This window comes from Heliconius melpomene, chromosome 2, assembly GCF_056956725.1.
Source record: "Heliconius melpomene rosina isolate 202511_hmr_F chromosome 2, ASM5695672v1, whole genome shotgun sequence".
NCBI lineage: Eukaryota > Metazoa > Arthropoda > Insecta > Lepidoptera > Nymphalidae > Heliconius > Heliconius melpomene.
The window spans coordinates 8,078,198-8,092,303 of record NC_140390.1 but is presented as its reverse complement, the minus strand read 5'-3'; the positions used below and the strand labels follow the sequence as shown (position 1 = coordinate 8,092,303).

Genomic DNA, 14,106 nt, shown 5'->3' with positions numbered 1-14,106 from the left:
GCATTTGACATTGACAGCAATGTGTATCTAACTTCAAAAACAAAAATCCTTTATCCACGTGTAGTACTATTTTGGGCTATTGTATTAAAAATAGCTTATATTATACAGAAAAATGGGGAAATTTAGATCTAAAATTAAAGGTAAAACAAAAGGAAAAAGATGGCAAAAGGGTCAGTCATCAAATTCCAATCCGAAAACTCAAAAATATCGAGAGATGGCGAAGTCCCGGTTCTTTCAAGAGAATTTAAGTAAGTTCGAGCATTGTGATCACAATAATTATGCCTTAAATAATATACTACGACGCTAGTTATATCTACAAATTTCTTATAATAATATAATGTAATTACTGGAATAAAATTATATCTAACAATGCCTTATGAATATAACCTATGCTTAATATATAAAAATATTATTTTGATATTATTTGAGCAATTACTTTAAATATATTCGAGTATAGTAATTATTTGTCAATTAATTTTCTTATTGTTATTATTTATGTTTAAATATACTAATTAAATTGATGCTTAGGTAATTCCGGTCTAACACAGCAAGCTATATCAAAACACAATGCAATGATGACCTATGGACATAGTTCAAGCAAACCAAAATCTGAGACAGAAAATGCATTGACTATTGCAAAGGAGTTTGAAAACATGTCTGTCAGAACTGGAGAAGATGGCTCTGATACAGAATATACAGGGTCAATGAAATCTGGCACCTTTAAAACATTTCAAACCTTTGCTTCTGATTGGAGTCAGTGTTCTAATGTTAGTTTTAGCAAGTGAGTAAAAGATATATATCTTATAGATGTATATCTTTTTTATGATTATTCTTAATACTAAATGTAACACTTAAAATTTATTATTCAATGGATTTTTATAATTTTTATTTATTACATTTGATATTCTGTTATAAAATTTGAATATAACATAATAATAATAAAAAACAATAACAATTTTTACAGATTGTTAACAAGATTTGACTCTAATAATGCCATTCATAAAGACATGTTGGCAGTATTGGCAGCTGTTACTGAAGTAATAAAAGAGGAAGGCGGGAAAGAAAGCAGTACTGAATATTTTGCTGCTCTGGTATGTTATTATTTATCTATTAAATTTAAATGTGTGATGCTGATTTTTTCTTATTATTTGATTTAAATTTATTTTTACAAAATTAGGAAATTAATGTATTGTAATGTAATCTATTTATTTTTATTGAATTTGACATTATTTAAATAAATTGGCCAAGTTGGCCTCGAAGAAACTGGGGGTCATCAATAGAGTGAGACGGTACTTCACGCCAAAACACCGATTGGCCCTATATAGGGCCCAGGTTCGGCCTCATATGGAGTACTGTTCTCATCTCTGGGCTGGTGCACCCCAGTATCAGCTTTACCCATTTGATCGCATACAACGTAGAGCCGTTCGAATCATTAAGGACCCAATGAGCTGTGAAAGGCTTGACACTTTGGGTCTGCATAGAGACGTCTCATCACTGTGCATTCTCTATCTCATTTTTCATGGTGAGTGTTCTGAGGAACTGTTCGACCTGTTACCTGCCGCCGAATTTTCCAACCGCACAGTACGTCACAAACTTAAATACCATCCACACCACCTGGATACGTGGCACTCCACTACTGTGTGGTTTCGTAGAAATTTCCTTCCACGCGCCACCGAACTGTGGAACGGTCTACCCGCGGCAGTGTTTCCAGGCAGGTACGATATGGGTACCTTCAAAAAACGCGTCTATCTCCACCTCAAAGGCCGGCAACGCACCTGTAGCTCCTCCGGTGCTGCACGGGGTCGTGGGCGGTGGTGATCATCATCAGGTGACCCGAACGCTCGTTTGCCTTGTCCTTTTTCCATAAAAAAAATAAGTAAATTGTCACCATTGATTTTGAGTATTAATTAGAAAGACAATAATTATTAAATATATTCCAGATGCAAACACTAAAATCATCAGAAGAAGAAAGCAGTTTAATCGCAACCCTATCATTACTATCGATGGGCATTAAATCGGTACCACAAGCAGTTCTAAGAAAACAATTTTCCGATTCTGCATCAATTTTTACGGAAATATTGGAAAAAAATGCACAATCTGAAAATGGCACTTTATTAAGAAGTGCCATTGGTTGTCTGTCTGTTTTGTTGAGAGTTCAAGAATATGCTTTGTGGGGAGACTCATCTACCATGAGAGTATTTGAATGTGTACTAGCTTTTGTATTACATTCTAAGCCTAAGGTAAGACTGTTTGCTTTTAATAAGAATATTTATTTTAAATTTTATAAGTATGTTATATTCTTTTACAGTTCTGTTGATGAGTCATGGCACATCAAGCGAAAATTACTAACTTAGTTTTAATGTTTTTAAATGTCATTTTTTAAAGGTTCGTAAAGCAGCACAACACGCGGTAACTGCTATACTTAGAGGAAGCTGTTTCATGATACCATCTGAAGATCAAAAAACCAAGGTAAATTATGTTAAAACTATTTTGCGAAAATATTTTGAAAATATAGAGTACAGTCCTAAATAGCGAGTCTGAACAAACCAATGTTTAACAACCCCATTTAAATATGACGATGTGGACCCAAACTTTGGTTTTTTTTTTTAAATTTACCAGTGTCTCATTGAATCAAAAAACTTATTAAAAATCACATTCATACACTATAACATTTTTCCATAACTTATTAATACTACCATAAAGCAGGGTGAGCAGAGCGTAGTTTGTGTTAAGATATTCTGTTCCCCATGCACCACTTTAATTTTAGAGACATTATGTGTTTGGTGGCAGAACTCTACCATCAGGAATTAAAATAACTCATTTCTTTGAGTTTGAATCGAACACAAAACCATCGCGATTACAGTTAGGTGCTGTGCCACTGCGCTACGGCGGCCTGAATATAACATAATATTCATTTATATTTTCAGGTTCCAAAACTCCATCCAGCGTCAAACAGAGTGTCTGAACACTGTCTCTCGCAGATAAACTCCGAAGCACTTCTTTCTGGACATCGCACTGTTCTGCATACATTGACTTTGTTGAGAGATGTCTTACCTGTTTTTAGTAAGGAGAATATTAAAGTGAGTTTATGTTTAAGATGACAAAATATTTAAAATAATTTTTAAACATTTCTTTGGGGAATGTGTTTTTTATATGGATTTAATATTTACAATAAAACGCTAATTCACCAATATGAATGAATGTACATTTGATTTGAATTTTTTATACAAAACAAAAGTATATAAATATAGAGAAATAATATAAAATAAACAAAAAAAACACGAAACATGTTAAAAAATATTCTGCCTTAGTACGTACGAAATACAGTAGCATATAATTACATTACATTTTTTATGTACTTCAAAGTTACTTGAGGAATAAATTCTTCATACTACTAGTGATTTATTTTTTGTAATTTTATGTATTTACTAGCGGACGCGCGCAGCTTCGCTTGCTTATTTAGGGGTGAATTCTAATAAACCATGAAACGTGTGTTCAATGAAATATTTTTAAGAGTCTAAATTTCAAATTTTATAACAATCGGTGGCGATTTAAAGATTTTTTCATACAAACTTTCAACCCCTATTTCACCCCTTTAGGGTTAAAATTTTTCAAAATCCCTTCTTAGTGGATGTCCAGATTACAAAAGTAAACATCTGTCCAAGTTTCACGTTTCTACCATCAGCGGTTACTGCTGTGCATGCGTCTTACCTCAGTCAGTGAGGACAAGTCCTTTTATTTATATAGATAATGATTTCATAACTCAACTTGAATGAGAATCGGACCTCGAACGACCCTCGGACCCGAACGGACCAGTCGCGTTTACAGTCAAACGCTTGTGGCGCCTCGACTATCCTGATATATTCTATTGCTCCACTAAAATAATAAGAAAAAACGGAAATTGAAGATAGTTTTTTTTGTTTTAGGCAATATGCGAAGCCATCCTCTCTCTAATGACACATAACAATGTATACATAAAAACCTGCTGCCTCCACACTTTGCACTCTCTGTTCTCCGCGCCGGCGGCCATTTGCAATCTGACCGCGAATCTCTCCGTTCAATTGACAAGAGCATTAATGGCGGCAAGACCACCCGCGAACGATACAGGGCAGATATTGGCGTGGACTACGGTCTTGCAACAGGGATATGGTTGTCTTGCTGGGTAATTATTTTGTTTTTTTATAGTTTATACTGTATTAGCAAACTGCTTGCGGCTTCGCCCGCTTAACCGACGTGATCTTGAATTAAATGTAAATTGTAATTGTATCTTAGAGATACTTTTTTTATCAGGTTAATGCTATACACCACATATAGCACGATAGGCAGAATGAGCCTCCATTCCCCAATTTCCGCAAAATATTTCCTCACCGCGTTTATGACTTGGCCGGTAGTGATGAAATGAAACACTGTAATTATTTTTCATTCAATCAAAACATTTTTGGAAATTACTTAATATTATATTTTTTTTTACAGTTTGGACCTTAACTTGTGTATGCCAAATCTACCGCAATTTGTGAATATCTGTGTCTCGGAGCTATGGCTCTCGGACGTGGCGGATGTTAACGCTGCATGTACGAACGCCTTGAAAGTAAGTTTTTCTTTAACTTCACGCTGTATCCCTCGAATTGTCATGCTAGTCAGAAGAAACCTAGTGTTTAGACACCCTGTTCTCACTAAGGAACTTCTGTTCCCTACTTTCCACCTCGACTTATAAGTGTTATTAATTTACATTTAGTTATAATATTTAAATATCAGTATCTAAATCTACATTGTAATATAATTTTAATATATTTATTATTTGGAAACAACCTACATACATTTTTTAGAAAATATTTAAAATTTGAATGTAGCGGGATTACAGGAATGTGAGTGGTTTCCAAGGGGCGCTGGTTCAAAACTTATATATTCAAAATCTTTGGGATATTTCAGCATCACTCCGCATTTTTCGCTGAATTTTGGAGACCAAAATTTGCCGCGTCACCAGAGCGAGGACATAATGGACAGATGTTATTAAATATTACATTTCCTCAAGTGGGAATCGAACGTAGAACCTGTCGCGTTTACGGTCACACTCTTGTGTCCCTGCACCACAACTGGATTCCTAACTTTTCTGATATAGTATATATATCAATATTTCTTATGTAATTTATATTTAAGGCCGTGCTCTTAGACTGCGTGAAACCAGCATTAGACTCAGATGAAAATCTTTTAAAATACAAATCTCATATCGATGCCATATTTAAATGTATAGGGACAGGACTCGATAATCCCTTCAATCAAGCGATTAAACATGTCATTCTGACTATTGCTGTGTGTTTTGAGGTAAGCAAGTTCAAATTTCTTGTAAATTACATAATATTTTTTTTTTTTCTATATTATTACAATATAAGTGGTTGTTTTTGTTACTAACAATCAAAATATTAAATGTCAAAATAAGACAGTGCAAAATGGTTTAGGTTGAGTAGGAAGGCAGACCCTGGCAATAGCCAGGCGGGATTAATGCCAGGAAGAAGAAGACGAATCAAAACATTTACATAAATTGTAGCCTGTGTTATTCTGATTCTGATAAGCTATATTACTGTAAAGTTTCATCTACATCAGATGAAACTGTTTGAAAATAGAACAAACAAAACCATTATTCTCATAAACTTTGACAATAAACATTTGACATTAATGTTTTGTTTTATAATTTTAAATTCATTACTCGTTTTTTAATATATTTTTTTCCGAAATAAAGATACTATGTAAGTAAAAATAAAAGTTATGACAAAATAAAATAATTCAAAAATTTAAACAAAAAATGGGTTTTCTTAAATTGTAATACTTATACAAACTTCTCTCTCTTCAACAGATAGCTAACGATAAGGTCGAATATGCAATGGCGCCTTTACTAAAAAAATTAAACGAAAGACGTGAAAGTCATAATTTCCACAACATAAAAGAGGCAGAATATGCTACAGGGTGCGCCATCAAATCTCTAGGACCAGAATTTGTATTAAAGATCATCCCTCTAAGGGATGAAATGAATATTAATTTGGACAGAAGTTGGCTCTTACCAGTTTTAAAAGAAAAAATAACAAATTCCAACTTAAAGTACTTTGCGACGGAGATTCTAGAAATGGCCACGTTTTGCCGTAAGAAATGTAGAGAATTGGCCGAAGAAAAAAATATAGCTGCGTCCCATACTTATGACTTATTGTGTAATCAATTGTGGGCTTTATTGCCGAGTTTTTGTAATTATCCCAAGGATATAAAAGATAGTTTCAAAATGGTGGCCAGAGTTTTGGGAAATGTTTTGAAAGATAATCCGGAATTTAGGCTGTCTGTCATGCAAGGACTCAGGAAGTTGATTTCTTCTGCAGAAGATGAGGATAGGGCTGAATTGGCAAGATTTGGTAAAAATTATTTGCCTATTTTGTTAAATATTTACATGTCCCCAGTTAAGGGTAGTATGGCTGAGGGACAGAGGCTGGCCGCTTTGGAAACTATACAGGTATGTCCTGTCCGTTATATTGTTATATATAGTTTGAATAATACCATGAAATTATATGATAAAATTGAAAGGAAGTAGAAGTTATTAATATGATAGTTGTAAATATAAAAAAAGAATATATTTATTTTGAGTAAACGCAATGGTTTTGGGTTGATTCGGGAAACAGCGTGAAGCTGTAAAAAAATGTCAAACTGAAAATACAAAAAATCCCATTGATTCTCTTTCGATATTATTGTTAAAAACTGCACTTGTTTCTTATAAATACTTATAAAAAAATCCTAAATCACAGGTATACCTAACAATAAGTGATCAAAATCTAAGAGAAGAACTATTCAACAACGCCCTACAACAACTGGAAGTATCGAAAGATGATCATTTCCAAAGGGAATCCATATTAGACGTAATTCGTCTACTAGTTTTATACCAAAATAGCGACCAAATAGCAAAATTATTCGACAAATGGGTCTTCCCACTATGCGAAACCGTTCTAGAAAATCCCAAGAAGTTCAAAAAGAGTAGAAAAGAAAAGATGGACACAGATGAGAATAAAGAAAAGACACAATTAAAATATAAAGACAAAGCTAAATTGCTCGAAATGGAACATAAGAAGGCCTATCGTATATTAGAGGAAATATTTAAAAGTGATAATGATAGTTGTAAAGAGTTTTTATCGAATAATTATAAGAAGATTAAGAAGTTGTTGATGACGTCATTGAATAAGGTGGCTGATAGCAGCAAGGCGGCCAGGTTAAGGTAATCTATAATAATGTTTTTGTTATGTTTCTTAGTTTGTAAGATATAAACTTTATCGCTATCAGTAACGCTATATTATGAGTTAATTTATTTTGAAATTCATTTAAGAATATAAAACAAATAGTTTAAACTTCTGTTTATGAACAGAGATAATCTAGGATTGAATTATAAGTTTCTACACATTCCGCCAAAACTTATATTAGGAGATAGTGGAGGAGAAAAAAATATCTTAACACTAAATAAAAAAGTTAGTTTAGAATAAAGTTGAAGTTAGTTAAGAATAAAGATTCTTGTCTATTAATACAATTTGGTAAATTTTATTGAATGGCGAAACTTAACACCGCACTCGGTTTTACCAAAAAACATTTTTAATGAAATTAAATATTATGAGGCCAGTCGTGACGCAGGAGCACAAGCGTGCGACTGAAAACGCTGTTATAATACTTTCATTTATTTATATTTTTTTTAATATTTAATATTTTCATTTATTCACTCTCTCAAAGTTGAGAATGGAAGAGTAATCATAGGAATGGAGTGTCTTACAACTAGGTTCCAAGGTTCCCTATGCCTACCCTGCTATGTGCAGGATATATCATAATTTAAAAATAAACAATTTCTTTTACAGGTGTATAGAACATTTAATAAACTCATCTCCATACTTGAATGCGGAAAGTAAATTAATAAAGAGTGCAATCGCAGAATCTGTTATATGCACAAGAGATATAAATTCAAAATGTCGACAGTGGGCCTTCAGTGTTATAAATACTATTGGAAATGTATTAAAAGGGCAGGATGGGGGTGAGATTCAGTTTATTTTAATGTGTAAAATATTTTTTAAATTATTTACCTGATATTATTGCATTTTGTTTAGACTTTTTCTTCAAGGTATTATCTTTAATATGTATATTAGAATTGTAAGTGATCGCTGTCTATACATGGAAGATATAATCATAAGAAAATCTATTTATCAATGTATTCTAATTGTATCAATGTATTTAGCAATGTAATAGAATTCAAAACAATATTTTTTTTAATTCCTGGCTATGCTAATATTCCTATTTTCATGTATAAATTATTCTCAAAACTTCTCAATGCTTTGAATTTTGTATTTTATTTCCCTCAGGAATGCAATCCTACATAAACCTCCTTCTCTCTGGTGTCTCCGCCCCTCTCCCACGCGTCAAGAGCTGTTCTCTCCGCGCCCTGGCATCGGCCCTCTTCACCTTCAGCGAGGACATGGGCCTGGAGACGGTCCAAAGTCTGCTGGAGAAGGTCGCTGAGCACATGATGGAGAATAACAGGGAGACTGTTGCTGCTTGTATGAGTTTCTTGAAGGTTGGTTGTATTTTGTAATATCTACTTTTACTTTGAAAATTTGTTGTTATTAGGTAGATTTAAAAAAACTTTAAATTAGAATAAAATATTATTTATATTGATATGATATATGTGTATCTTTAATTATTTCTTTTATCATTTTGTGCATTATTATAAGAACTAACTTACAAGCACTACTCTCAAATTATGTTGCTTACTGCTTTTTCATTGGTAAATAGAATTTCTGTAAAACGATTAAAACTTTATTTTTAAAAAATATATTTTACACAAATTCTTGGTATAAAAACTAACTAATTAACTTAAACAGGTTTACACAAAAGTGATACCGACAGACGTACTATCGGGCAGTTTACCGTTAATCTTCAAGACATTGTCGACAATGCCCGACGATTGCAAGCGACACTCTCGTTTAGAAATTGGTTATTTCTTAACGAGAATGACGAGGAAATTCGGGGCGGAAATAATAGAGAAGTTGATACCTCAGCAAGATGAGGTTATGTTGAAACGGTTGAAGAATATAAGGAAAATGGATAATAGGAAGAAGAGAATGAAGGAGGGACAGCGGTTGGTTGTCTTTTCTTTATTGTTTTTCTAATTTGTTTATTTATTTTTTGTTGAGGTATCTTTTTTGACTTTGCGCTTAGTTTATTGATATTTATTTTAATACTTTTTGTAAGTTATGATTGTTAGTTCGCAACTATTGCATTGTGTCCGATTTAAGTAGGTACTTTTTTACGATATATCTAATTACAATTATAAAAATAAAAATTTAATATCACAAATTTGTAAAAATCTTTCTAGAGAGATACTAACAACATAATTATAATTAAAACTGTAACAAACTTACAAAAATTTCGACTTAGTGTGATGAGAACATATTTTAGTTTAAATGTCAGAGAGCTTGGAGGATTCCAAATGGTGTAGATTGAAATCTCGCTACGAAAATCTAAAAAAAAATATAAAAAATATATTTTTCAATACCATTTTAGAGATCAAGACAACGATTCATCATCAGATCTAGAAATCAAAGGTACCAAGACCCTGGACGACATCCTCAGGGACTCCGACTCGGACATGGATCACGTTGATGATGAAGAGCGTCCGAGGATCAAGAAGAAGGTGAAAGGCAGGAACCAAGCCTGGATCCAGGATGATCCGGAGAATATCGTGGATTTGGCTGATGTGGCGTCTGCTAGAAAGATTACAGGTAGTTTGATATTTGGATTTTGGAAATGGTATTGTTCATGTTAATATGTTCTGGAATTTAAAAATAAAATAATATAATTTTATACTGTATAGAGCAGGGTAGGATAGGTACTACTAATGTACTAGGGACCTCAAAATTCTCGTAACAATGTGTGCTGAGTGGTGGAACGATCGATATCGCGGCTTGTGGGGTCACTAGAGCAAGAAAATTAATATATTTCACTACCCCGAGTTGAAATCGAATCTCCAACACAAACGCTGTGAAAGAAACGGCCGCAATTTTATATTATTGTTTAATTTGTATCGCGACCAGGTTCAATTATGTTTTCAACTATTCAAAAACGTAATAAAATATAAAAACAATATCTAGAATATATAGAATCTAGCCGTTTAGGAGGAATAGGGTGACAAACAGACATACAGAAAAACTACGTACATATAATATATAAGACTACTTTACTACTTTATTCCAGCAACCGACCCAACACAAAAGAAACATGTAATAGAAGAAAAAGCAAAGAAGAAAGATGGCGGGTTCAAAACGGCACCTGATGGTAGACTTATTATTAGTGATGAGGGTCTCGGTGATGATGATGGCGATGATGAAGAGCCAAGGCCGAGTGGTGATGTGGACAGTGATACGGATGATACAGGTTTGATTATTATATTTTTTTTCTATTCTTGTTTTAATTATTTTTAAATATTATAACTTAATTAAAATTATTAAGCAACTGATGATTGTTGACATTAGATTAACTTCTAATACTGCAACTTTATAGTTTGTGTATTTACTGATGATAGAAGAAGACTGATTGAATATTATCTCTAACTATCATTAAATCTACAGATAACGAAGAAAATAAGACAAAATCATCGAAATTACTAAAACCAGGAACGAAACGTAGATACGACGATATCCTCAGTATAAAGAGCGGAAGGACGAACAGAAGTAGAGCGTCCACTGTGACCGTTGGATCTAAGTATAAAACTGGCGGTAAAGGAATACATAGGTAAGGCTTATTGTTTTATTAATAAATGAAGTGAAGAATGAGAAAGTGTTAAAAATTTCATTCCCCGAGCGAGAGTCGAACCCACAAGCGTCGCATTTACAGTCACACACGTGCGCTACTGCGCCGCGACAATGCGCTGATGTAGGCACGGTAGTAAAATAATTGAAACTTTACCTTTAACAACGGAACTGCCGCGTTTTTTAAAATCATTAATCAGCTTCACACTATCCCATACACAGCAGAGTAGATAAGGGGAACCTACGTAGGGAACTTAAGACACTCCGTTTCCCATTTTTCGCCGCATTCTGGAGGCATCGCTTGATGAGTAGCGGAACTCCACCCCGCGCTTTGCCTCCACACCAAAGCGAACACATTAAAATATAAATTTAAATAAATATTTAATTTTCTCGAGTGGGGATCGAACCCAACCAACCCAACCAAGCACCTAACCACAACCAGTCGTGTTTGTAGTCACACACTTGTGCCCCTGCGCCATGACTGCCCTAAATTTATTCTTATATTTATATATTGTTCTTGATCCGTATAAACATTAGGTTTCTCCAATTTATATTTTTATAATATTCTTTAAAATATTATCGCATCTTTCAGACCGCTAGGCTCGGCAGCTTCAGTCGCATCATCAATGGGAAATGAATACAGGTCGAAGAAAGCTAAAGGTGACATTAAGAAGCAAGGAAAACCTGACCCATATGCATATTTACCTTTGTCTAGGAAGAATCTTAATAAGAGGTAAATATTTTTTTACAAGTAAAGGAGTGATGATAGAACATAAGAAAAATATGTAAAACGTTCTTAATAAAATGCTTTTTTTTTCAGGAAAAAGGCGATTACAACAAAACAATTCAAGGGCATCGTTAAATCAAAAGCAAAAGGCGGCAGAGTTGGAAGAAAGAATAAACAGTGATTTTAATTTATATCTTGCAAACTTTCTAATTTTGAATTTAAGTAATAAAAGGAATACTATTGTTATAACCTTTAATAACGCTAAATTAAATTAAAAAAATAAAAGATTTTTTTAAATGCACTTCATGTGCTTGCTGTTGAACTTGTTTTTGTAATAATAGAAAGAGAAATTTTAGTACATTTATACCTAGTAAAACTATTTGAGCATAGACAGTATAGATCCTGCTTTTACAACACCGCCATTTTGTTTTAAATTATCTGAATACCACAGAGTATATTATGTTTTTTTGCCTACTTTTCTGCCAAGAGATCTTATATTTATTAATAAGTGAAAATGCTTAATAATATTGACTGCAAAACATGCGATGTTAAATTGTTACGAAATTAAAATAAAGCTTGTGATAAGTTATTTGACTTTTCATTTGTTATGTGACATATTAATTTCAATCTATCTCTTTGTCGGAGGCGAGTCGTGGCCACAAAGTGTGGCCAGCGAGCAAGGAAATTAAATATTTATCTAAATTTATGTTTCCATTTCTTCGCTCTGGTTTCGAGGCAAATCGCGGTGGTGAGTTCTGCTTTAACGCTAGTGTTGAGACAATATGCTCCCATTAAAACACTTCCATTTCCCACTTTCCATCAAATACTGGAGGCATTGCATAGTTGCAGAAAGTTGGGAATTTCAGTTACATTGTAACACAATCAACCTAATTGTTCCACAAACGCATTACTTTAATTAATATAATGTAAATTACTAACAATACATTTAACTATAACAACGACAATGGTCATTATTCAAAACCAAAGTGATTATATTTCAAATTTTGTAGCGGATATAAATGAGCTTTTAAGCTACCAAAAACACGTTTTTAGTAGTTTAAGGCACTATTTAAATTTATTGTAATATTTTTTTAACTTCACGCTGTACCTGTATAATAGGCAGAGGGAACCTAGTTTTAAACTTTCCGTTTCCCATTTTCCGCTGAATTTTCAAGGTATTGCGTGTTGAGAGGCGGAACTCGACGCCACGCTTTTACCTTGGTACTGGAGCGAAGAAATGGAAATATTTAAATATTTCATATTCATTTCATGTCCTCGAATAGACTATTCGAGTCACACATTTGTGTCCCTGCGCCACCACTGGTCTCAGGTACAGCTTCTGAAATTGTTGTTACATTATTTACGAAGACTGGAACATTCATGTAGAACCTCCTCCTCATACACCTCCTTCTCCAGCCGAGGGAGTAATGCTATTATGTAAAAGTCTCGATTACTTTAGTGTCTGAATTGTACCTCAAGAGTCCTACTAAAGATTGTACTTTAGTAAAAATGTGGAATTCTTCAAAGATCACCTCTTCAATTTAGCTTCACGCTTTATCCCTAGGGGGTAGCCAGAGAGACCTCCGTTCTCTCGCCAAAAGCATGTACCTGCCACGAGCTCTTTCGTGCCTAAACCACCTGAGCACGTTCTTCTTCATTGTCACAGTGAGATTTTTGCTAGTACCTACTGTTACTGCCTTACGTTCTGCACATTAAATGGTGATGCTCCAACTGCTCATATCGGCTGCTGTCTACTCTGCAAGATCTTCACTCTAGAGAAGCTAGTGATGAGACACTTTTCTCCTCTTTCCGTTCAATATAACAAAACGTTGGTGGATCCAATCGCCACCAATTTTGTGCGACTGTACCTAAACGCAACAGGTTCTGAGTTCGATTTCCATTCCAGGAAATGAAACACTTAATATTTAGATTTTCTGGCTTAACCCAGTGCTGAGACACTTCACTCCCGATTTTCCACCGAATTCTGGAGGCATTGGGTATAGAGTGGCAAAATTCAACGCCGCGCTTTGCCACGACACAAGAGCGAAGAAATGAAAATATTAAATGATTCATTTTCTCGGGAATTCAGGGAATCGAACCCATATCCTGTTACGGTAACAGGCTTGTGGCCCTGCGCTACGACCGGCCTCCAAGCTTTTCATAGCTTAAAAATTTAACCACCAAAGTTCTAAGGCATAATCATTACGTTCATGCTTTTGATATCCCACATATGAAAATGGAAACAATAACAGAGAGAACCTAGTGTTGAGACACTTCGTTAACCACACTTCTCCCAATTATCGGGACATTGCGTATTAAATGGCGTAGCTCAACTCTGCGCTTTATCAACACAGAGAAATAAAAATTCGTCCATTTTCAATTCATTATCCTTTGTGGGAATCGAACCTACAACGGTTGGCATTAGCCAGACGGCTTACTACGGCTTACACTTTCATTTATTTTTACTTACTCCTAGAAATAGAGAAAAAAAATACAATATAAAAGTTTAGTCGTCACAAAAGAGACTTCAGAGTTAAATATAAAATGCTATGTTTAGGCTTCGCT

The 14,106-nt window shown here is 34.0% G+C and overlaps 1 protein-coding gene across 1 annotated transcript; it reads left to right on the top strand.

The window, feature by feature from the left end:
- The first annotated feature begins 8 nt into the window (after nt 1–8).
- Nucleotides 9–12,130, top strand: LOC146540716 (RRP12-like protein). The gene is made up of 19 exons (XM_085206798.1): nt 9–248; nt 529–781; nt 965–1,091; nt 1,941–2,240; nt 2,386–2,469; nt 2,928–3,080; nt 3,927–4,162; nt 4,474–4,588; nt 5,158–5,322; nt 5,852–6,493; nt 6,783–7,246; nt 7,872–8,044; nt 8,370–8,581; nt 8,889–9,145; nt 9,571–9,788; nt 10,261–10,440; nt 10,635–10,797; nt 11,407–11,547; nt 11,635–12,130. Exons 1-19 carry the CDS (start codon nt 113–115, stop codon nt 11,720–11,722), a joined length of 4,107 nt encoding a protein of 1,368 aa, XP_085062924.1. The 5' UTR covers nt 9–112; the 3' UTR covers nt 11,723–12,130.
- The last annotated feature ends 1,976 nt before the right edge of the window (nt 12,131–14,106 follow it).